This window comes from Euleptes europaea, chromosome 8, assembly GCF_029931775.1.
Source record: "Euleptes europaea isolate rEulEur1 chromosome 8, rEulEur1.hap1, whole genome shotgun sequence".
NCBI lineage: Eukaryota > Metazoa > Chordata > Lepidosauria > Squamata > Sphaerodactylidae > Euleptes > Euleptes europaea.
In genome coordinates, this window is record NC_079319.1 from 23,280,159 (window position 1) to 23,306,411 (window position 26,253).

The 26,253-nt window shown below is 40.7% G+C and overlaps 1 protein-coding gene across 8 annotated transcripts in view; it reads right to left on the minus strand.

Annotated features, from left to right (window-relative positions):
• Positions 1 to 26,253, minus strand: part of RIMS2 (regulating synaptic membrane exocytosis 2) — a 412,392-nt gene that overhangs the window by 105,086 nt on the left and 281,053 nt on the right. For 4 of the 8 annotated variants that reach the window (XM_056854758.1, XM_056854759.1, XM_056854757.1 and 1 more), the window contains 2 exons: positions 20,627 to 20,800; positions 19,404 to 19,513 (listed from right to left, as the gene is read on the minus strand). In XM_056854758.1, the coding sequence (XP_056710736.1) occupies positions 19,404 to 19,513; positions 20,627 to 20,800 (284 nt within the window). Of the gene's footprint in view, positions 1 to 19,403; positions 19,514 to 20,626; positions 20,801 to 23,018; positions 23,097 to 25,618; positions 25,694 to 26,253 lie in introns of all 8 variants that reach the window. The other 4 variants (XM_056854760.1, XM_056854761.1, XM_056854763.1 and 1 more) reach the window with 2 other exon arrangements.

The window sequence follows — 26,253 nt, forward strand, 5'->3', positions numbered from 1 at the left end:
CCCAAGTGCTGTAATGATTAGAGTGGGGCTGAATTGGGGAAACCAGGATTCAATTCCCTACTAAGCCATGAAACTTAGGTCAGTCACTGTCTCCCAGTCTCACCTAACGCTCAGGGTTGCTGCATATGTGAAATAAGGCAGGGGACAACCGTGAGTGCTACTCTGAACTCTTAGAGGAAGGGTGAGAAAAACATAATAGATAGCTTTATCAGTATTTTCTGCCATCTTGCACAATTATACATAAACAATGTCTGAGGAACAAAGGTGTGCAAATGATGTATACCCCATTGATGCTTCAGTATCAGTAGGCTTCCTGTGAATTCTTCTGAATTCATTAAGAATGGGGTCAATAAGACAGAAATGAGTGACATAAAAATGAATTTTGGCATGTCAGCTATTCTGGACAATAGGTAATTATATTTTTTTAAGGATACTGCCTATTGCTAAATTATGTAGAGTGAAAACTTTATAGAATTGCAGTTTTTACTGATTTCCCACTCAAGCAGCAGCCCCTTCTGGGCTGAGAGTTCCTGAGAGTTCTTCAACCCTCAGAAGCAAAGTGGAGGGAAATGAAAAAGGTAGGTGGTGGTGAGAAGAATCCGATTTGTGAGCAGAGTTCCACCTGCAGTTCTTTGGATCCAGCCCTATGTTTCTTCTTTAAAAAAAGGGAAAACAGGTGGGTTAACTTAGACTCATAGAAAAATATTAGAAAGTGCAATTCCTAAGGGGTAGCCAACTCTGTTTATCTGTTGCAGCAAATTAAGCTAGAGTCTAGCAGCACTTTACAGATTAACAAAATGTATTTCAGCAGACTCAACTCTAATTCTAGGTTTCTATAAAATATCACGTGCTCTGCTTTTTTTTACAGCTAAAGAGTCATTGCAAAGGGTGTAGATTAACTGTGCAATCCTGAAGGGGCCCCCAAAGCGCCATAGGAGCCGGTGTAACCCCATGCCAGCGTCCATGCCACTTTGTGCCATGATAATGTGGCACGGACACCAGCACATGGGCACTTATGCCAACGCTGTGGAGCGACGCAGCAGCATGGGCCTTGGTTGCTGCTGCTGCCGTGGAGGCAGCAAAAACCCAAAAGCGGGTGCCCGAGCCAGCAGCAGGGGGGTGGGCATTCCCGGGGTGGAACTGACATTCATCAGCTTCCAAACCCCTTTCATCCTGGAAACACCCCTCTATGCTGCAGCGTAGCCCCATGAAACTCCATGGAGGAGTTTCACAGTTTTCTGTTTTTAAATACTTTATTTTGTGTATTTTCCAGCCAGGAAGCCTCTGAGGAGGTGGTACAGCTGTACCACTCCTGGCCATTGACTAACTACCCACCCCTTTAGGAATGGGCTCCCATTTGACCTGGAGGAAGGGCAAAAACAAAATGGAAAGCAACAGCCCATAGCATATTTGTTATAAATGGCCTATACATTTTTGGTTGAATAACATTGCACTGACCAAACCATTGGTCTTTACTGATGGAGGTGTGTGGGTAATAATAAAGTAGCCAATGAAGTGCAAATTCATAAAGTGTTTTTAACAGAAATATAATTAAAATGTATAATTATATTACAGTGTTGACTATAACCATTAGCTAAAAACAAATCAGCAGGTAAAGCAGCTGATTTTGCAAACTTGATGTTTGCAATGTGATGAAACTCAAATGTTTGCAATACAGAGTTATAATCATTGTAATGGAAAAAGATTATTCCAGCAGCTAAGTGAAACAGAAATTCAGAGGAACCTTCAAGATTAACAAAAAATATTCCAGCATGAGCTTTTGTCAGTCAGAGCTCACTTCTTCAGATGCTATGGGAAGGAAATCATTTTGACATTTCAATGTTACTAGCTTCTAAAATCAATAGAACTGACATGAAAACACACCTGTATGTTTAACCTAAAAAGTGTTAGATATCTTATCAATTTATTTAAATCAGCTTTGGTATATTTACATCCCTAATCCTTCATTTTACGCCATTTAAAAGTACCTCTATTAAAAATCACACTTTTCAAATAAAAAAGTCCTACTATTTGAAAAGAATACACCTTTTCTAGATAAAACATTTTTTAAAATTCTTCAGATAATATATCAAGGTTTCATTTCAGTATTTTATGATACGGGCAATCCCACTCCCAATCACACTGAAGATAAAACATTTGGGTGTCTGTCCTTATTAGTTAAGAAAGAGCTTAACTAATCTCCAAATGAAGAATCAGTCCCAATTACAATTACAATTTCTCTTAACAGTCTGTAAAAGGCCAGTAAGCACTAAAGGCAACAGAACAGGATACTCTTACCAATGACAAAAAATTCAGGTAGTCATATAATACGGAAAATACTTGTGCGCCAATCCATTGTATCAGGTTGCATGCATTTCACAATGCCCCACAAATTGAAAAGTTGGTTTCAGTCACCAGCCTCTAGAAAATCTATGCTTTCATTTCATTTTTAATAACAAGAAAGGTTTCAGAATGTATGAGCTAGTTTAAGTTGGTTTGAATGTGAATGTAACGACTGTGAAAATCTCAGAAGACTGCATTTGATGGCTGGGCAGAGGTCAGAGATCCATGCGCACTTTCTTACCCCTGGCGGAGGTGGAATATGTTATGCAGAATGAACAAATCCACAGGTATATAATTTAGTATTTTTCTGGTAAAAACCAGAATTTTATTTTTAATGTGGATCACACAGAGACCTGAGCAAATGATTTCTGCCACTTATGTTATTTGAAATCTGAGATGGAAAACATCCTGCTCTTTTCTCAATTACCATTAAGTCTCATTATTTTAACAGAAGGACAGCATTATTCTGCTGGGTCCTGGATTAATATAAGCAGTCCATAGATGCCAAGTCAAAAATTATTCTTCCCCCCAAGTCCTCTGCACTTCAGTTATGCTGCACAGGGGGAGCGGACTGGCACTGAAGTTGGGACAGATTTCAGTTCCACTACAAAAAGACAGGTTTGCTTCGGACATTGGGATGCATATGGCTGAATCGCTGAGCTGCTGCCTCAGAACAGCAATGACTGAAGAGGCATCAAAATGGCCCCATATCAGATTCATTTCACTTACCCTAACCCTAAATTGCACATATTTGTGCTACAGGCAGCACAGGAAGTCTGTACGTTTATGAATAAAGCCAAGAGAGCTCCACCACGGTGATGCGGTTTGCTAGACTATTAAATGGAAATTTAAGACTCTAATTATTGGCCTCAGCTCAAAAAATGCTTGAGGGGAAAAAATGTAAGTTGGCCAGTAAGCAAGTTTTCATCCCCCAAGAGACCAGGTAGACTTATGATTCTATGACAGAAAGCCTGGGTTGTTCTCTTTTAGACATTTTGGTTTCAAAGAATGTAGGTGTGTTTATTCTAAATAATTAGCCATTATTGAGACAATGGTATTTCAGGACTACAATTGTGTCCATCTTGGCTAATTATTTCCTGAAATCATTTCTCACAAAATAGCAAGATCACTGCTTTCCCTTTCATGTGCCTCCGTTTCACTGTCTCCCCTCTCCATACATACTGAGCCTGGTTGGACATTGGTCTTCTCTCCTTTCCCTCAGCCTCAGTTCATATGGTTTCAGTCCCCTCTTCCCACTGCAACACTACACTGCTGCTTCTTCCCTGTTGCTATGTAGGAGTTCCTAGAAAATTACTATATTCTCCCTTTAAATTTCCTTTCTTTTTCTTGATCATTGACTATGCAATACACAGTAGGGCCAAAGTTCTTCAGTTATTTTCCAATCTACGCATCCCTTTATAAAATAGTTTGCCTAAACAGTTAGGATTGTACTGTCTTTTATTCTATTTATGTATTTTTCAAAAGGTTATGAAGGAAAATTCAGCACAAACTCCTTTCATACAGAATGCATAATGGATTTGCACCCTGAGTTATATTATTGTAACAATATACAAAAATGCAAAGTTAATCTGAAGCGTTTTAGGTTTTCCAGCTTGACTGAGACCTCTTTTGTCAACACTCACAGGGATAGTCAAGAGTGAAAAGCTTGGATCTTGGAGCACAAAGTAATGTGACAAATGCCAGAGGGTACTTTTCCTAGTATAAAAACAACACACAGTGATCCTAATAAGATTCAACGGAACACTGTTTCTTCTCCTCCCACAAAAATCATGTCCTCTAAACTTGAATAATTTACACAGTGTAGACTAGACAATGTGAGTGGTGCAATATAGAACAAAGGAGCTGAAAAACAGGACAATATGGGAGTCATCGCACCCATGCTAGGAAGGACGATCCCCAGAGACTGAAATATCAAATTCAGTTAACTTTAAATTATCTCACTAATACTACTTGCATTTAAAGGCTACAGTCCTTTAAATGCTTACACAAAGTCAGGATGCTTAAATTCCATAAAACGGGTAAGCATTACTGTGTGCAGGATTGCAGCTAATATTGCCTAGCTCAGGGGTGTCAAACTCAATTGTTATGAGGGCGGACATGACATAAATGTCACTTGATTGGGCCGGGCCATACCTGGCTGGCCCAGACTGAAGTGGGGGTGGCTGCCTTGGCTGGCTCCAGGCCAGATAAGAGCTCTCAAGGGGCTGGATCTGGCCCACGGGCCTTATGTTTGACACCCCTGGCCTAGCTATTGATGCATATTCAAAGTTACATAAAATATATTTTATAATAACATTGAATATTGGAAACATTAATTCTAGAAAACACTAAAACAACAACCATGAGCATTCTTAAGAGAAAAGACTGGCTAAATATGGAAGAATCGATTGTTGGAAATCGATTAAGCTAAGATAATTGACTTACACATGCAATACAAAACACAGACACAGTTAATTTGTTATTGCATAAACTTGCCTTTTCTCCCATTAAGAGATGCATGATGTTTTTCCTCATAATCTTTATGACATTAAAAACATAAAGAGAATATTAATAATTAAATAAGATATGGCACATAAAATGTTCACATAAACATTAAGCTTTATGCTTAAGTATAGACAAAATCATCCAAAAAGTTAATACACAGAGACCACAGCACCTATTCCTAATATGTAGCAACAGAAGGATAACTGTGTAGATACAAGTATATTTCTCACTTGTTCTACTGCTTTTGTCCCCTGTTGGGACCTCAAATATGCTTACAATGTCATCACTGGAAAACTAATTCATCTCCTAAAAAAGAAGACTGGTCAAATAGTTCAAAAGAGGTCTTTGAGCTATTTAGGTTATCTGCTTTGCAGAAAACTTCAGACATTAAACAGAAAGCCATTAACTAGAATCTTGTTCTTAATGGAATAGAAGCAGCTACACTTGATGTTTGATCTGTTATCAGATAGAATTAATTTATTTTGGTTATATGCTCTTGACGTGCTACATTCCTTAAATTTTGACTGGTTGCTTTGTATTTTACCGCGCATTCCTGACTTCTGAGGACGAAAGTCCTCAGGAGGCCAGGAAGGGGCTGCACTGGCGTTGGGGCCCTCCACACTGGCATCTGGGCTACTTACGCTGCCGTAAGTGGCCCCAATGCCGGCAGGGAGGCCGGGATGCCAGTCTCCCGGTGCTGCTGTAGCAGCGCCACCCCGGGACACTGATGGGAACTTCTGCCAACGTCCCACCAGTGTAAAGTCCCGTGCCAGCATTCCGGGAGGCATCCCGGCATCCCCTGGGGCATTCCCAAGGTGTGCGAGGGGGGGGCATGCCGGCGCTGAGAACAGCGAAACTGCGCCTTCTTTTTAGCAGGTGCAGCCTCACTGTTCTCGAAGGGGCAAAAAGCCTCATTTAAAAATTTAGAAGCCTTTAAAAGGCTTTTTTTGAGTTTTCTGCGCCTCCTCCCCGCTGTCCCTGCATGCTGAAAGCTCAAGAATGCACTGTTAGAGTTTTGTAAATTATTTATTCTAATAATATAATTCTAATAGTATTGTGTTAAAATTGTTTTTTTAAAAAACATTTTCCTCTCCTTTTTATCCGCACAACAACCAAGGTAGGTTAAGTTAGGAGAGATTGACTGGCCCAGGGTCACCTAGCAAGCTTCACGGCCGTGTGGGGATTCCAATCTGGCTTTCCCAAATCCTAGTCCAGCAGTCTAACAACTATACCACACTGTCTCTACATATAATAAAGAATTCAAAGACCATGATCCAAACAGGTTTTGTAATTTGAAAATATCAGGCCCATTTCCAGATATCTGTGGGACCCTGTGGGACCAGATTATTCAAGTGTCTCTCCTTTCCCATGCTCTATCACAGTCTCCGTCCCTGTAGTCCCCTCGGCACAGCCTCGCCTTCTTGTCATTAAAGATGGGTGATTTTTTTTTTTAGGGAGTGATAAAATTTCCATGAAACTCAACTCATACAATTTTACTGCTAAATTATAAATAGTTGGATTTTCCAATACATGTACAGTTTTAGTTGCACCACAGGTAATTGTTATTATACTTCATTAGTTATTTCCAAGTTGGGGTGCGGAGTTGAAGCATCATTATTGGTTAGCAATGGTTACATGTAGAATCATGCTAAACTATGATTAAGGAAAATGGATGAAATTTGAATGTGCAAGAGGAGTGATTAGGAAGAGCCAAAGTGTGCTATTCCCTTCTTCACAGCTGTAATTGGAAGGACTTGGCTAGCTTGGGAAAGCTCCACTCCACTCTACCCACCCACCCACCCAAAACACACACTCTCTCTCTCCCCCCCCCCCCAAACAAAGGGTTTGTTATATCTGGGTTAAAGGCCAGATTTTTTTCTGTGTTGATGAAAAACCAGGGTTACCCCTAACTTTATTTATACGTTACAACACTTTTGCATCACAAGAAACTGAAAATTGGTTAGGATTAGGTTTTGTGGTAGCAATGATTAGAAAATGTGGTCATTAAAAGAGGAGACCTTAAAGCTGAAAAATATGACTGCCTCCTAAATTTCCAGTCTGGTTCCTAGATCCAAAGAAAATTTGTCAAGTTCTGTTCTATCTAACCTACTGCAAAGATACATGAACATCACATGCATTTTTCTGGATCTTACTGAATAAATATATGGGAAGAATCTGTGGTGTAAGTTCCCTGTTTTTCTAAACGAGTATCATACTGCCCAATTCATACCACTTTATGTCATCTTTAGGTACAAATAAAATTTGCCTTTAATATCTGATAAACATATTTATAAAATTGCTTATTTATTTTAATAATTATATTTAATTCTGAACCCTAAAGTGTGGATCAAAAATTCACAAAATGGGGCACTATTACAGATAGGATATATTTTTCTACAAGCCCAGGGGAAGCTTCAGGTTTGCAGGGGGGGGGAAATATGAAATGTTAAAAAAAAGGTAGGGTTAAAAATTCTAATCCCAAAGAAGCACTGTTTGCTTCTTTAAGAAAAGACTATATTGATAGATCTTGGCAGTTGTTGCCAAGGATTCTAACCCTTAGATAATGACAGCAGGGGGAAGGAGGAAGAATTTGAAAAGATAAAAGATAGGAAAAGGGGAAGGTAAAAGTGGGGGGGGAGCAAAAAAAAGGTAAAATGAGAAAGCTGAAAATGGAGAAGGTGAAATGAAACGGGTGAGTATGGCAGAGGAAACAGGTAAAGCTTGGTAAGTGGATGGCAGGGAAAGAGGGAAATGGGAAAGGCTGCAGGCACTGCCAAGGGAAGACAAAGAGGAAAAGCAAGAAGGAGAGAAGGGATAAGGAAATTAGATTCCCCTCACATGCTCCCACTTGTAACTTCTAATCAGAAAGCAGTAAATCAGAACTGTAAGATTGTCTTTTTAAACTAAAGTATTAGTGTCTGACTTGCAAAAAGTTAACCTAAAATATGAAACCTGTAGGAAGGTGAACCCACTTCGATCTCTGAGCCCTGTTCTTCGTAATATCTGATATGGTGTATGTATGTATTTTATATATCAGATGTATTCATCTCAGTCTGCATTTGTATGAATAAGTTTAAACAACTAAAGAAAAATATGTATACTGTTGAAAGATGAGCAAACTAGTAGATATAGAACTTCTTCCATACTATATTAAAAATATTAACATTTTTCTCTTCACTATGGTACAAATACAATCTGGTGACAAGGATATATAAAAAGCTAATCTCAGCCAAGTAACCATACAATTCAGTTTATAAAGTATGTAGTTCATATTCATTTGCTATATTATCACCTGTGCCAAGAAACACACAATGAAATACAGAGAATAAAGTATCTACAACTGAAGTATATCAGAGTACAAAATAGTAGATTATAGTAATTCTGCTTTTCATTATGGGCAGTCATTTCCCTGGAGCTAGAAACAGGGCTATAATTCTTTTTTTTTATAAAGGAGTGATCACCATATGTTGTTACATGAAGACTTTTAAAGAAATAAGAGGGCATGAAGCAGAAGATGCATCATTTTATACTTGGCAGCTCCAGGGTTATTATAAAACAATATGGTTCCCAATATGCTTCACTCTATAGTTTTATAAGCACAGCTATGACCATAGCTCTGAGAATGATTAATGGAACACTGGAGCCAATTTCTGTTTGGATGAGAATATATAATACACGCACAAAATTTTGAGATTGTAATACCCTCTTATAAGCTTGTATGGACACATAAAACAAATAATTTACAAAAAACAGTGTTGCAGGCACACATTGTGAGGTACTGTCATGCCTTTCTTTTGGTTTCGCCCGTACAAGTGGCTATGGTCTGGCACGAAGGCTCTTGACATGAGTCAGGCCTCTGCCGGGATGTTCTCACTCCCAGTGATTCCCTCCCCCCCGTGTCCTTGACTGTTAACAAGCAACTGCTAATGAGCAAGTCCATGCCTATGTTTGATGTCTGCTTCGCCGCCCTGCCTTAGATGCCGTTATCAGTTCCTTTCCCAAAACACTGAACTGGGCACCTGCTTTGTAGTCATGGTTATAACTTTGCACTGTTCTCTAAGTAATCACTTGCAGCTTTGCCTCTGCAAGGGCCTAGCTGAACCTGTTGCTTCTAAATAAAGTTTACCTGCTTCTGACCTGACCGTCTGAGCGAGTGGCTTTTTTGGAATAGCCCACACACATGGGACTGCGCAGGCGCAGGCCAGCCATGGAGAAGATTAGAAAGCTTCTGGAAGAGTCGGCTCCCTAGGAACACTCCCCTCCCCCCATCTGTGACCAAGCCTTAACGGCTTTTCCCGCCCAAGGGTCTCTTGACTGGGGGGTGGGGAGCACTCTTCCCTCAGTTCTCCAATCGCCGCCGCAGGGAGTGCACTCTTTTACGGTGACAGCCCACAGCGGGGAGGGAGGGATGTGTGCCTGCACAGAAGACCACTCAACGAACAACAGTTACAGGTAAGCAAAACTGTTTTTCATTTTCGTGGCTTCTGTGCAGTCCCACATGGGAGAATAGCAAGCTTACTTACTGTGGAGGTGTGTGTGTGATGGTCAGCGGAATAACGTATTTAACACTGCTTTCCCCACAGCTGCGTCAGCTCTTGAATCCACATCAAAGGCTTGCTTATAAACACTTGGTGGACTCTAAAGTTAGAGGAGGTTTAGCATTACCCAACTTTCAACTCTATGCTGAAGCGGCCGCTTTAGTATGGCTAAAGGACTGGATGAACTTATCTAATTCGCGTTTGTTAGATCTTGAAGGTTTTAACAATATAAGTGGATGGCATGGCTATTTGTGGTATGGTAAAATTAAGATACAAGCATCATTTCGTAACCATATAATCAGGTCCTCCTTATTTCATATTTAGATGAGATATAAACATATTCTTGAACCAGTAACACCGATGTGGATATCACCTCAAGATTGTTGACATTACGCCCACTTAGATTGGACAAATTTATCACCTACCAAGAGTTAATTAACTGGGAAGGGAAAAAAAGCTCACTAAAAGACTTTCAGTTACTTAAAGTCGATTTACAATGGCTTCAATACCATCAAATTAAATCAGTATTTACACAAGATATGAAGAATGGATTTTCCAAAGAAAAATCGCCTTTTCACAGGATGCTATTAGATAATAACACTCAACTGATTTCTAAAATGTATAATCTTCTTTTAACAATTTATTGTGAGCAGGAAATAATCAAACCAACAATGATTAATTGGGCTCAAACTGTGGGACATGATATTGCCCTAAACAAATGGGAAAGACTATGGGTGAAAGACCTGAAAGGAATAAATGCGCAGTCAATTCGAGAAAATATCTACAAAATGATGTATAGATGGCATTTAACACCTAAGAAGATTGCAAGGATTTACAAAGTGACATCCCCTAAATGCTGGAAATGTAATAAAGAAGTTGGTTCTTTTTATCATATGTGGTGGACTTGTGACAAAGCTAAGGATTTTTGGGATATGATTTATAATGAATTAAGACTAATAGTACAAAAAAATATACCCAAAACACCAGAAATGATGCTATTAAGTATGATACCTGATGACTTGTTAATACAAAGGACTTTTTTGATTTATGCGACAACAGCTGCAAGACTGCTTTATGCAGCAAAATGGAAAGGGGCAGACACTCCTGGGAAAAAAGACTGGATTATGAAAATGTTTGAACTGGTGGAAATGGCAAAACTTACAGCTACTCTAAATCACAAAGACAATGTTCAATTTATGGGGGAATGGGAGGCTTGGATGAAATATTGTGAATATGAATTAGGACTGGGGAAAATGGCAGAGTACCTTTTAATCTGATCTAGATGACATTGCTAACATAAAGAAGTGTAATCAATTATATTAATAAGATATTGTGATTGAAACTTAATTGAGATATAAGAATAATTAAGATCAGACCATATCACGATGGGATAGAATACTTTATTAAGAGGCGGACGGAGGTGATGGGGAAGTCAATAAATTTTCCTTTATTTTTTATTTTTATTTAGCACTTAAATAACTATAACAACATTATTTATGATTTAGTTTTTTATATTACTTTTATTGTTGTTTGTTAACATGGAAAATTTATATTATAAAAACCAATAAAATTTTCAAAAAAAAAAAGAATCCACATCAAAGGCGTAGTGCTGGATGAAGGTCATCGGTGTGGATCATGTCGCAGCCTTGCAGATCTCCGTGATGTCGCCTGATGAGGAGAAAGCTGCCGATGCTGCTTGAGCCCTTGTGGAATGTGCATGCAGGTGAAGAGGGCATTCTACCCCTGCTGATTTGGTACGCCAATCTGATGGCGGACACTACCCAACTAGAGAGGGTCTGTGTGGACACTACTTTCCCTTTATTTGGATCACTAAAACAAATGTTGTTATCCTGTCTAAATGGTTTTGTTCTTTGTAAATAAAAAAGTAGTGCCCTGCATACATCTCTAGTGAATGGAGTTGTCTCTCAGCTGAAGAGTCTGGGTTTGGAAAAAATACAGGTAAGGTAATGTCCTGCGAGAGATGAAACCTAGGCACCACCTTAGAGAGGTATGATAAACTCAGCTGAAGGACAACCCTATTGGGAAAAAACATGGTGAATGGAGGATCCGATCTCAGGGCCCTCAGATCACTAACTCTCCTAGCCGATGTGAAGGCTACTAAGAACACCGTCTTGTAGGACAAAAGTGGTAGGTCACATGAAGCCATAGGCTCAAAAGGTTTTGATGTAAGGTGGGACAGAACTAAGGAAAGGCTCCACTATTGAATCAGAGCCTGAACCGGAGGAAATAAATTCTCTAGTCCCTTTAAGAACTTTTTACATAATTTATTGGAAAATAAGGAGGCAGAATTCACACCATCGTGGGAAGGCCGAGATAGCTGCCAGGTGACATTTAACTGAGGAATTAGATAGACCATCATCCTTTAAGGACAAGAGGTAGTCAAACACAAAAGGCAATTTGCAACTTTGAGGCTCAACCCCCTTCGCCCTGGTCCAGGTCGAAAACCGTGCCCACTTAAGAGCGTACTCTTTTCTGGTAGAGGGTTTACATGCGGAGAGGAGGATGTGAGCCACCCTATCTGACCATGTCGTTACCAAATGATCCTCCAGGCTGTCAGGTGCGAGGCAGGGTTCTGGTGTAACACTTGGCCCCTGGTCAACAAATAGGGGGAGTTGGGGAACCTGATGTACCTCTGGTGGGTTATGCTCCAGAGGGTGGAAACCCACGGCCTCTTTGGCCAAAAGGGAGTCACCAGGATCATGTCTGCCTTGTCCTGAAGGGCCTTCCCCACTACCCTGTGGATCAGAGGGATTGGTGGGAAAGCGTACAGCAACCTTTCTGTCCACGGAACCTGAAAAGCGTCCCCTAGGGACGTGACCTCTGTTGCTGCTCTTGAGTAAAACAGCAGACATCTTGTGTTCTCTTTTGAGGTGAAGAGATCTATGTCCAGTCAGCCCCATCTGTGGAAGATAGGCTGCCAAAAACTGAGGGGGATAGACCACTCGTGGTCCTCAGATGTGTCCCTGCTTAGGGCATCTGCTGTGATATTGGAACACCCTGCCGCATGAATGGCTGAGAGGAACACCTGATGTTCTATTGTCCATTCCCATATAAGGGTAGCCTCTCAGCACAGAGCTAGTGAATTGGTGCACTCATTTGTTCACGCAGAACTTTGCCGTGGTGTTGTTCGTGGCGATGAGGATGGCCTTGAGTGCGAGAAACTCTGAAAAAGAAAGAAGGCCGTATCTGATCGCCCTCATCTCTAAGATGTTAATGTGCAAGGTAGATTGCCGAGGGGTCTATCGTCCCTTAGCCTGAAGGGTCCCCCAATGTGCTCCCCAACCTCCCAGGGAGGCATCAGTAAAGATCCAGACATCTTGAGAGCTGACCCCAAATTGAACCCCTTTGAGAAGGTTAACTTCCTGTGTCCACCATACAAGGGATCTGACGATTACCCTGGGGTTAGATAACTTCTTTCCCTGTGGGCCTACGTTCATTCTGAAGGCTCTTAAAAACCAATTCTGTAAGGGTCTCATGCGCAGCCTTGCGTAGGGAACCACGGCCGTGGTCAAAGCCATGAGCCTTAACAGTTTCTGGATTGTGACTGCCTTCTGAAACCTCTGTAAAGAATCTCACCAGTTTCTGGATGGCCCTAACTCTGGGCAAGGGCAGAAAGGCAGTGTGCCTATCCATTTGTAAGACTGCTCCTATAAAGTCCGCCACTCTAGAGGGAGTGAGGCGTGACTTCTCAGATTTGTTGATGACTAATCCCAGATCTGCTAGGGTACTCATCACCTTGATCACTGATTGAAATAACTCTCGGTGAGACTGGCCTACGATAAGCCAGTCATCCAGTTATGGGAATATACACAGCCCTGCAGTGCAAGGTGACCCACCACTTCAGCCATGACCTTGGTGAAAACGCATGAGGCCGTAGATAATCCAAAGGGCAAAACTGTATACTCGTAGGTGACCCCTGCATATCTGAATCTAAGGAACCTCCTACAGTCCTTATGGATCGCTATGTGAAAGTATGCATCTTTCACGTCTAGCATGGCAAACAACATATTTCCTAAAAGAAGGGGTAAAATCTCTTGTAGACACAACATCCTGAACTTCCTAATATAGATGAACTTGTTCAGAGCTCTCAGGTCCATAATGGGCCTCTTTCCTTATCCCTTCTTGTTAATCAAGAAGTACCTGGAATAAAAACCATTTTGAGATTCTGTGGGCAGGACAAACTGGATTGCCCCCTTCATCAATAGATTGTATACCTCCTCAGCTAATTCTTGTGGGACAGCATCTGCCCCCTGAGGGTGGGTGGTACACACTGGGACTGAAGAAAATTCTAGGAAATATCCCATTTGTATAATATTCAAGACACAGGAGTCATTCGAAATCTGTAACCATTTACAGAAAAAAAATAACAGAGACGTTCACCAAACATTGGAGCTGAAGAACAACAGCTTAGTCATGCTGAACCTTTCTTGTTCATCTGATCCTGGGGGGAATAGCCTCCCTTTCTCCCCTTTCCCCTAGGAGTGTACCTTTTTCCCTGCTGGGAAGTGGGATAGTGGCAGGGCTGTGATTGCGGCTGCTGGTAGCTCCAAGACTGGTTTCTATTAAACCTATTAGAGTAGTAGAGTTGAGGCTGCTTATTATACGGCCTAGATGGTGGCTGGAGGCCTGGCAACCCTAGCCTCTCCCCCCCCCCCGGATACCTACAACTGGTATGGCCCTCGAATGATGTTATAAATATGGAAATGGCCCTTGGCATGAAAAAGGTTCCCCACCCCTGTTATAGAGGAATTCACAATTGTCTATCTTTTTAATGGAAGCCACCACAAGCTTATGCCAATTAGCCGTAAGTCCTCTGTAGGGGATATGGGGGTGGGATCCCCCACAGTGTCCTCTGGGGAGGGAAGTGTCTTCCGAACACTCTTCCGAACCCCAATCCACATCGTCGTCGTGGTCATTGTCGTCGATGACTTGCCTGGTCGCCAACATCGAGGCTGGAGCATCTCCGGATCCAACCGCTACCGATGTTGAAGGAATAGCTTCCTCCCGATCTGCATATGATGTGGACAGCTCCCTCTGGCGCCATCAGGGGTTGACGTCGATCAGCGCCACTGAGGCCTCATGTCTTGGCGCCAGGCTGTCTGGTCGCCTCCACAGGCTGGAAGTAGTCGACGTCGACCTGACGTCAATGGCCTCCATAAGCAAAAGGTGTGTAACAAGGCGGAGGGCAAAACCCCCAGGGGGCCCAATCTTGGTAGCAGGGGAAACGCTCCATGCGGCGAACCTCCCTGGCCGGCTGATCCTCCGGATCCGAGATAACGACCTCCGGCATCTCCCCAATGTCTTCCTCCGAAGACGAAAATTGGACCTCAACCCCATGGGCGAAGGGGTGCAAGGACGCCTTGAGGCAGGTGCTACCGCACGCTGCAGGCGCTTGTGAGGGCTATGGCCATGCTCACCAGGAGACACAGATTCTCTCCTACAAGGTGCCTGGAGTCGTGGTGACTTGGACCTTCTCCTAGGGAACCTAGAGCCCTTTCTGGACGGGGCCTGATGTCTCGGCGATGAAGCTGTTGGCGCTGGGATGGGCTCAACTGGAGAGTGCGAAGCCGACCGTACCTCCTTCGACGCCGAGGTCAGAGTCGACGATGGAGCTGTTGACGTCGACGCTGTTAGCGCCATGTGCCCGGAGCCCTCTCCTTTGGAACCCGAACGCTTAGATTTCAGGGAAGAAAGATGCTTCTTCTTTTCCTTGTGTTTCTTAGCCATTGGTTCAGACATAGCCCTGGAGTCCTCGGAGACCTCCTTCGTCCCCCTCTTCGCAGACACCATGGAAGTGGTGGGAGAGTCCAGAGACTTAGATCTCTCCCCCTGATCAGGACGGAGGGACTTCTCGTACAAAGCCGCCTTAAGTTTCTTGGATCTGTCCTGGCGGCACTTCTGTGTAAATAAGGCACAGGCTCTACCCAAAGCCACAATATGACTCTCGCCCAAGCAGAGTAGGCACTCATGGTGCTCATCGGACGAGGCCATTTTCATACCGCACGTGCGGCATTTCTTAAAAAATGCCATGTCCATGAATATTCTTCCAAAAAGCAGCTGGAGGAAAAAAACTGAAAATGTTTATCTCAGAACAGCTCAAAAAATGCTGAAGCTGAAATCTCTGCTCTCTCCGCGGTGGCAGAATGAGAACTGAGGAAAGAGTGCTCCCCACCCCCCAGTCATGTGACCCTTGGGCGGGAAAAGCCGTTAAGGCTTGGTCACAGACGGGGGGGAGGGGAGCGCTCCTAGGGAGCTGACTCTTCCAGAAGCTTTCTAATCTTCTCCGTGGCTGGCCTGCGCCTGCGCAGTCCCATGTGGGACTGCACAGAAGCCACGAAAACGAACTATATAGTCTTGACTTTCATGATGACAGCAATGACATGTGATAACCTGAAGATTATTTTGCAATGCAACGGAGAAGACTTCTTTAAAAATGGGGAAAAGAATTTTAACATTAGCAATGTTCTTTGATTTTCTTTCAACTTGGATTCAGAAATTAATCAAAACTTGCCAAAGTGCTGTTGGAAGCAGATAATGTGCATAAAGTACAGCAGCAGTAGACAATTCACAAGATATTTAAAGTATTTTAAAATAAAATGTTTATTAGGCATATCCACAGATCCCATGTGATGTGGAACTGCACAGAGAACATAAAGATTAAGATGAAAAGTTAGTTTTGTATTATTTCAAATCCCACAGTTCTGCAATATGGGTATATAAGCAACAGGGAGTACACTGAGTATTGGTGACAATACTCTCCTGGTCTACTAAAGTTCTTGGAGCACTAAGCTCAAAGAAGCCTGAAGAAGAGCAGTCAATGGCTTTGGTGCTTGGATATTTTGAGGAGCATATGGCTGAGGATACTGACAGCTGTGGCAGAATATTTAGACTGAGGCGGCAGAGTCAGGCTGTGCTCATGTCAAAATCAAGCATCACTAAACATCCAAGAAGGACAGGGATTCAGTTGCTTGGCTCCTATGAAGCACAAGAAAGGCATTTGCAGAGCCTGATCTTCCTATACAGTAGCACTCTAAAAGCCTTAAAATTTCAATGTTACCAGTCACAGCAGCCTCATGGGAAAAAATGCATGAGCCACCAGGGCTGCGTTGAGGAGCAAGAACAGAAGAATCCACTCTCTTTCACTAACTGAAAGCTTGTTGTGCTGCATTTGCTCATTCAGTTGGAACAGTTGTGGGTCAAAGCGGGGGAAGTTGGCACAATGGTGCATCAAATAGCCTCCTCCTATGCTGCACCTCACACTGTGTGTGCACCTGTCCAGGCATGGCAGCACCCACTGACTCTCTTCCATGGACCACCAGAAAACCTTACCCCCTTGCACTAATGGGAAGTTTTCTCTGCCACACTGGCTCATTCAGTGGAAAAAGAAGTTGTGGGTGATTTTGTTCTATTTCCCCTCCTCACTGCAGTCCCCTGTACCTTGTGGCATTTTGTTCACAAGCTTCCCCTGACCCCAGCACTCTTTTGGGGGGACAGAGTTGAAGGATATAAGAAGGCTCTTGGGGAGAAGGTGGGGAAAGATCTGTCTTCACTAGCACCTTGTATTTATACTATATTGTATCCATGTAAAGATGGGTGCAAGTGCCTATAAGCATAAGACTTATTATTATTGAAATGCAACTGTAGCTTTCAGGCCAATCTTAAAATTGCTCCCATTACTTGACATACTTGGCACTAATAATGTACATAAATTGCAGCATGCAGTAAATGTCTGTTTCTTTACAGTACGCATATATCATGAAAATAGTCCTATAACCCAAACATAACTTTTGACATGTTTTTCTTAAACAGATGCTCCATAGCAATTTGTGACAAGGCATGGGGGTTAGTTAAAAAAAAACAACCCACTCTACTGGGCTGCTTCATGCCCTTGTATGAGTTTAAACAACTTTTCTGGATCATGGACAAAGTAAACACAACATACAATACCATCTAGTAAGTATAACTTTATGGTATCCATAATCTTATTATGTGCTTCAACGTAATACATATATTCATTCTAATATTCTGTATTTTAGAAGGTTTAAAACTCTTCCAGTCTTCCAGATAAAACCTATCATATAGTACCAAAAGGTAGTTGTTCATGCAACAAGAATCTTTCCATGGTAAGAACTCTGCTTTTTTGTACAATAATGTACTTTCTCACCTTTCATCAGACATATCAACCTTTTCACCTGGCGCATTTGAAAAACACAAAATAATAATCTCTGAACAGTTCTCATTCATGAAATTCTATTCCACAATTGCAATACACACAGCAAATGAAAAATCCCATGACAGGCCAAGGTAAAACATGTACAGACATTCTGTGACATAAATACTGACTGCAATGGATAATTCTTAAAATTCCTTAAAGTGTCTTAGCTCACAGGACCTATGCAGGTGTGAGCTCTAATGCCTTAATCAAGGTTCAAGCTAAAGTGTGGTACTGCATTCTCTTTCCCCTCTTCCAGATGATTTCTTGACTTAACCATGGTTAAGGTCTACCTTCGCACAACATCAACTATGGAAAACACTAATCAGAGTTTGGAATTAACTAGGATTTGAAACCAAGTTTCTAGTGTTACATATTTATATATTTGAGAGGCAGCCATGTTAGTCCGTTGCAGCAAAAATAAACAGGAGTACTGTGGAACCTTAAAGCAAAAGATGTTGTGGACCAGATCCCACATCTTTACATGCATTCATATAATTTATATATAACTGCTTTTACACAAATTGCACATTAATTTAACTGTGAAATGGGTATATGGTCTTGATTTTAAATAACTCTCATTCATGTACTCTATATAAATCAGTGTATTTATTTATTTATTTAAACATTTATATCCCACTTTTTCTCTTGGTTAAAGGTGGCGTACAATAATAGTTGCAACATCCCCAGGTAAAATAAAAGATAAAACAAGCCCCAAATCCCTCCCCTCTTAAAAGATGCCTGCTATTCAAGCCCCCTCAAAAGCCCTGGCAAACAGGCAGGCCTTGCAGCACCTCCTGAAGATCTCCAAAGAGGGGGGCTCCTCTCACCTCTTCAGGGAACCAATTCTACAAGAGCTGGAACCATAATGGAGAAGGCCAGGGCTCTGGAGGATGCCAGATGGGCCACCCTAAGTATTTGGATAGCCAACAAACTGCCTGATTACCATAGGTGGTGCACGGGAACATATGGAAGGAGAAGGTTCTTCAAATATGTGGCTCCTAGGTCATGAAGTGCTTTAAAGGTCATAATCAGCACCTTGAATTGAACTTGTATACAGACTGACAGCCAATGAAGCTGTTACACAACGGGCAACATATGTTCCCTGTGGCTAGCCCCTGACAGCAGTCAGGCCTTTCTGACCAGCATTACCTCTGCCTTGTCTGGATTCAGTTTGTTCAGTCTTTGCCACCTGACTGCAGCCTCAAAGCACCAGTTCAGAACCAAGATGGATGCATGTGGATACTTGGATAATGAAATATAGAGCTGGGTGTCATTTGCATATTAGTAACACCCAACTCCAAAGCTTCTTAAGCCTTCGAACTGGGACACAGCTCAGTAATGCTATTTATCTAAAGCCACTGATAAGTTACAAACATTGCTTTTGTAAAAAGCACATATTATAAACTTTAAACTTTAAACCTTCATGATGTGGCAGCTTATAGTATGTTCATCATTACAGGCCTTCACAGATAAAATTCTAACAAGGCTGTGATACTGAAGAAGATAGAATTGCTACTGTCTGTAGTGAAAATAAAACTTGATAATGATCCACATATTTGCTTTTATAATTGTGATGATGCAGATTAATGTTCGCAGAATAACATAAAGCATTCAAAGCTGCTGAAAAGTATCAGGCAATATAACAACACATTAATTGCTGAATCCCAGTTCAAACCCTGATAGATTTGTAGGTTTTAATTTAAAGCTACAGCAAATATTACCCTCCAGTTTCCTTTCGTACTTCTGCACTAACATTTCTATGCATTAAAAAGCTCACTTACTTCTCTCCAGTGTCCCCTTTGGTGGAAGTTGTGGCAACTGTCTCCCCCTGCGTCCTGCTACTGGAGTACCTGATGGGCTTGTTTGGACAGACCCCGTACGAGCATGAGACCTACAGGATACACATTAAGAGAAATCAAGTCAACTGCAAGACAATTTACTCCCTGTTATCTGAAGAACTAACAAATGATGACTGGCTTTTGTACACGTTGGACTTTTGTTGACATTGTGACAGCTGAGCCAATAAGGGCATAGTTATTGATAAAGGAACATTTACGGGGGGTGGGGAGAAAAACCAAAATTATGCAAAGGAACTAAATACAATATATTTATGTAACTGCATCTGCTAATTGTCCATATGCAGACAGATGCATTAACACATATAGAAATCTATATACACAGAAAATTGTGTGTATGCATGTGTTTTATATTTTCATGTTTAGCAGGAAAATATGTAGTTTCCGAATTCAGTTAACATACTATTTCAATGTTTTACTCAGGTACAAAATTGATGACAGGCAATAAAGCAAATGTAAGATTCAATGAGTGAAATGGAGTAATAACTTCATAATTTGTTTCTTCATAGTTCACTTTTAAGAAGTAACGAAACACAGAATTTTACTAGAAAGTAATCTGATTCGGACAAAATGACAATTTTGGTGGCCGTTTTCACTGAATTTTTTGTACTTATTTCAATATCGTTTCATTATGAATACAATACACTACTGAAACAGGAACAATGCAGAACATGCACACAGCAAATCAGAAGAAACAGTGATTAAAACAGTGGTTAATACATAAAATTAGCACAATTAAATTTAAGAAACTGTTTTTTTTTAAAAAAGAGTTTCATTTGATGTTATGATGATTATTCCATAAGTGATGTCTGATGATCACATAAAATTTCTCATTCTGTAAGAGAAGTACATGACAGTTATGAGGTGCTGTAGTGTGAGAAATCACCCAGGATTCCTGATAAATGAGAAATCACAAAAAACAAATGTAATTAATTGTGTCATTAATTATTGTTAGTAAACAAATTACAATGGCAGCCACACCATTATATCCTCAGTAGAATATAAATAGTGTGTTGACGTTGGCAGGGTTAGTATCTACGGCTACTAGTGAACAGCCAATAATGAAAGGCGATACCATTGAGCTTTTTTGGAAAATAAAGAAGTGAGCTGGTGGGGCGGGATTAGTCTGATTGGATTGTCTGTTTCACCTCGATAAGGCAGGTGAGGGAGGGGCAGATCTTCCAGTCATTAATGAAGGCATCGATCTCATGAGGTTTGAGTCAGGACGCTCAGTGGATCGAGAGCGGGGGCTGGGCCGCTCTAGCACAGGACGTTGTTCTGTTGATCTGGATCTTTGATATGGTAGTCTAGGTTCCCATTTCCTGTAACGTTAGTCAAAAAGCAGCTCAATTGACCTTTAGCTTTTATCTGTAGTTATGCATTATGCCGTATCATAATGGGTTTGGAAAAAAACAACGTTAAGTACATTTATAACATATTTTTTAAAGTTTGCTTATTGATAACATTCAGTGTTTATTGGTAAATGAATAGAAATTTTTTAAATTGCTCAGTAATGAAACAAGCCACAGTTTACTGGCGTATTCTGCATAAAAATGAAGTTGTTATTATATTGTGAAGACCCTACAGGGTTAAAAAAAAGACATGTAATTAACAATGTCAAGCCAGGTCATTTATTCTGTGTCAGCAAAGTAGTTATTAATGACTGTATACTTCACCAGGTCCAGTGCATCTCAACAAGGCTATTCTAGTCCATACTACAATGAAACATTCCCAAATAATGTTTTCAGTTTACAATGTACTGGTGTCAGCCATCACTTATAATTTTAGAAAGCAGTAAAAACTTCTGAAGCAGAGCAGATCTAAGCCCGCAACTAAAAATAGTTGTATAGTCTGTGTTGTAATACTAGCTGCACTTTTAGACGGAGTTGATAGAAGATGTTACTGTGCCAACATTCCGAGAGGACATACATGAATGCAAAGAAGGGGCATAAAAAGTTTCCAAAGTTATCCAATTATGCTATAGTATGCAACAGTGATGCTCCCTGTGGCTTGGAAGGCACATGTGGCTCTTTGACCTGCCACCTGTGGCTCACCTGCGCACTATTTCCCATGGCACCCATCCCCATGTTCCAGGAAAGTGGACGATACTTCAGAATGGAATAATTTCATCGTTACTATGGGCCCAAGATAAAACTAACACTTTTACTTTTTAACACACAACACAACTTGTCCATAATTATTGTATCAAGGTTGTGTAGATGCAAGGGTACTGTGTATGAGGCTGGGTGAACATAAACAGCTGAATGAGGCAGTGGAATGAGGCATACCACAGTTTAATGCTAACCCATAACACAAAATGATTGGCAGATTGAAAAATTAGCACAGAGAAAGGTTCTAACAACCACTTCTCCTGCAGAACTAGAGTAAAACTGGAAGGGAACTTTTACTTTTTTATCATCTAACCTAACAGATCTCTGAAGACCTCAAAAGCTTGCAGACCGTGTGTATCCTAACTGACTTGTAAGCCCTTTCGCTCATTCCAGATAAACAAGGGTTCCCTAAGGATTAACAGTAGTGGGAAGAAACAACCTTACATACTCAGAAGTACTCTGGTAATTAACAGTGTTATATTATAGTTATATATTATTATGTACAGAGAATACAGTAGTCATGTAACTCTTTTGGTTGAAAGGAATTGCTAATGTGACTTTCCACAATCCGCAGAGTGAGTACCATTGGTATAAAACCATTTGAATGGTTTACTTATACTCTATACTAGTTAAATTAAGAGCCTGTAAACCAATAAAAATAATTAATACATGCATAATAAACTAATTGTGGCAATTCTTGAAACCAGTGGAGGACAAGAGATGAATGAAAATGAAAGTACAAACTTGTATAAACAGTTTTGTTAGTTAATATTTTTTAATGTCCATAGCTATACCATGGTTATTTTAGTTTGTACATTTAGTTTGTACATTCATTTTCATTTATGTCTTGTCCTCCACTGGTTTCAAGAATTGCCACAATTACTTTATTATGCATGCATTAATTATTTTTATTGGTTTACAGGCTCTTAATTTAACTAGTGGAGCAACCAGGAGCAGCCTAAATTCCACAGAAGGCCAAATTTGAGTTATTATTAAATGAGACAGTGGGAAAGAACAGGTGGTCACTTGCATAACTAATAGCAACCTATACTCCATCTATATGAAGCTGTTTCATGGAATCCTATTGATACAAATAGAAATCAACTGAGAATACTAGATATTTCCTTTACAACTCAATAGGGTTTATCTTGGAGAAGTATATGATACCTTATACCCTTTGTTTCAAACTTGTGTCTTGGAACTTTGCTAAATTCCTTGATGACATCAATTTAAAAACATGCTAATGTGCGCTTTCCATGCAGGAGAATGGGACAGCCCCACAGACATGTTCAGAATAATGCCAGCCACCAACAGGCTCAATCTAAAGCGCTCAACAAGCAGACAAACTACACTGGCACACACTGTTTACAGGTGCACTAAATATCAGGGAGGAAGCACAGCTAGCTTCAGACAAACCCACAAAGATTACCTCATGTTTTCTTCTGGTTCTATACATTCACTTTCTGAATAGGAAGCTTGATCTGCCAAAACATCCACTGATTCACTTCTTTAATATCAAGGATAAACAACAACAACAAAAAGTCAGCTTGCAATAGCTGTTGCTTAGCTGAGACAAAACTTAAGGAAAGGTTTGAAGCTACTTCTGAAAGAAAGCCATGTATTCGTGCAGTGACAAGTAAACATGCTATATTTGCTCACAGAAACATACAAAGAGTTTCTCTGCAAGGCTATGTTTTATAACAGTGAAACATTTAGTGCCCTGCCTCAGAATTAACTTCACAGTATGGGAGCTGCTGTAGCATGGCTCCTGGGAGACCATACTGCAGCTCACCTCCATACCAACATTGCTCAGATACAGTGCTGGCAGAGCAGAAGCCCCTCTGTAGGCTCCTAATGCACAGCTTGAGCTTGTATTGTTAGGGCTGCCTGACAACCAACGGGAAATGACAGGGGCAGGTACTTATTGTGGGGGGCGGTCTTCATCGCTGCGCAATGATGTCACTTCCAGCATGACTCAGAAGTGCTGGCATTGCACTGGGCCGACGTTCCAGCACTCGTCCCGAAACTGTAAGGTTTCCATCGAGTTTCTGGACGAGTACTAGAGCATCACCCCGGTGCAATGCTGGCACTTCCAGGTTGCACCGGAAGTGACATCATCATGGGGCGATGACAGTCGCTCCATGATGATGTCACTTCCCCCTCCCATTTTGCCATCCTGCTTTCTCCGGCTGACCAGAGGAGCATCAGTGGACTTCGGAAAGAATTACCATAGTAGGCCCACCATTAACAGGCACCTGGTAAGGCTATGTATTTTTAGGCTTCTGGCACAAACAGAAGCTACAGCTACAAAAAAGAATTCAAAGGCATTCTTATCACACCTCTGGATTACAAGTGACGGATAAGAAAAGGGAGATAAAGGTGCATTGTATAAAAAGCAAATGCCACTCATGGGAGTCGGTGGATCCAAAGGAAGATGTAAAACCTACAGGTCCTTTCTTCTATGCTGCAGTTAGTTTTGCCTGAATCATTTCAAGAAGTGTGGACAGCGTTCTTTACCAAGTACTTTGTACTAGTTTCATTTTATAATTTATGGTTATCTTATTCCCTGAAATATAAATGATTATTTACCTGATGTAATAACCTGGTTTTGCCATATATTGGTAGATTTTATCTAATGACTGAAAGTGATGTTAAAATAACAAAAATAAATTACAGCTTCAATTTTAAAAAGTCCCCACAATGTTTTGAAATTGTTTTTGCATTATAAACAATGAGTTAGACACATTTACATTAAATTAAGAGTCTTCTTCCTTAGGTGGAAGCTTCCTTCCTTCAAAGGAAGACTCCTAACTTAATGGGGGGGGGGGAGAATCCTTGGATCCAATCAGATGTGTTTATATTCTACTTTCGCTTCTTGTGTGTATGTGCCATTAAGTCACAGCTGACTTATGGCGACCCCCTAGGGTTTTCAAGGCAGGAGACGTTTGGTTTGCCTTTGCCTGCTTCCATGTCATGACACTGGTAGTCCTTGGACGTCACCTATCCAAATTCTAACCATGGCGAACCCTTCTTAGCTTCTGAGATCTGAGCAGATCAGGCTAGCCTGGGGCTACCCAGGTCAGGCGACTTTCACTTCTTACTTCATCATATTTTGTCCTTTACTGGGAAAGAATACAAATCCTATTAATTTGTCAATGTGATCAGATTCTGAACACGTTATTTTCTCATGCACGAAAAAGAAAATGCATTCATTTTCTTAAGTAAGAATAAATAAAAAGGCAGAGCTTCAGTGGACTAAAACTGATCATGAGCACTTAAATATGTTAGCTGATGTGTAAACAGAGAAAATAAAATGTCTTGTGATAACTACTAAGTTATTTGTCTCACATCACAAACTTTTTATTGTTGTTTTCAAACAAAATCTGTAGTTACAATTTACTAGTTTGTATCACATAATTAGACAACAGGATCCTGGATGCATTTTTTAAATAAATAATTAATCTGCATCAACATGGAAAGTCTTAAAGATAATGGGTTGGATCCAACCAGTTTTTTCAGTGATGGAAGAAAGAGGTCCCCTTTGACCATCAAAAATGCTTCCTATGGAATCACAAGACACACATGGACAAAAGGCCTCTGAGAAAGAATCTGTTACAGGAAGGGGAATTAAGTGTGACTGTGTGAAAAAGGTAGCTGGATCCAGCCCACTGAGTACTGTTACAATGAGCAGCTAGGAAATAATAAAGATACATGAAAATAGACTACTCATTGCTTTCAGGGCAGATGTTACCTGCTTTCTCATGCATGGTATTTATTTTACTGTGCAAGTTATCTCACAATCGCTGCAGTCAGGTTGACAAAGTGCAATTGACTGAAAGATCAAAAGTAATGAATATGTCTCTATGACAAAGAAATGAAAACATGGGAATGCTTTAAAATCATGGTGTTTTAGTGACCATAAAATATTTCTTCTATTTCTAGAGACATCAATCACACTACAAGGGGAAGACAAAACAAATGAATGCCTAGAAGTGTAAATATACACAAGTCACTGTCTATTGGGAATACCTGTCAGTATCTGTGGAAGGTTGCTGTATTTCAATCCTTGGATATGCTATTCTTCTATTATCTATTTGGAATTTGCTGTTTGGTCACAGATACAAGATTCTTTGTTAGCATGCCATCAATAATTATTATTACAAGTAAGCTCAGATATTTATACATAAACTAAGTTTAAAAATAAAATAATAGGTAACAGCTGATATCACTTTCAGATTATTATTGTTATGTAATTACTGCTTAATTACTGTTGTTAGTGCTAAATATTTAGGCATTTTATAAGGCTAAATGATATGCAAGATTTGCATAAGCATTTGATTTATGTAATCTATTATAGAAGGTGTCATCTCTTACAAACATGCCAGAAAAGATGTCACATGTATCACCTGCTCTAACAATTCACTAGCAGTATGATTCTTCATGTCAACCATGCCCCTCCTGCATGTAACTCAACAAATATGGAGGTATTCTACATGTCAAGTAACATCAAAATTAAAGAAAACTATCGAAAGATAATGTGTGTGTGTGTGCGCACGTAAGGTGCTGTCAAGTCACAGCCGACTTATGGCGACCCCTTATGGGGTGTTCAAGGCAGAGACTAACAGAGGCGGTTTGCCAGTGCCTTCCTCTGCATAGCAACCCTG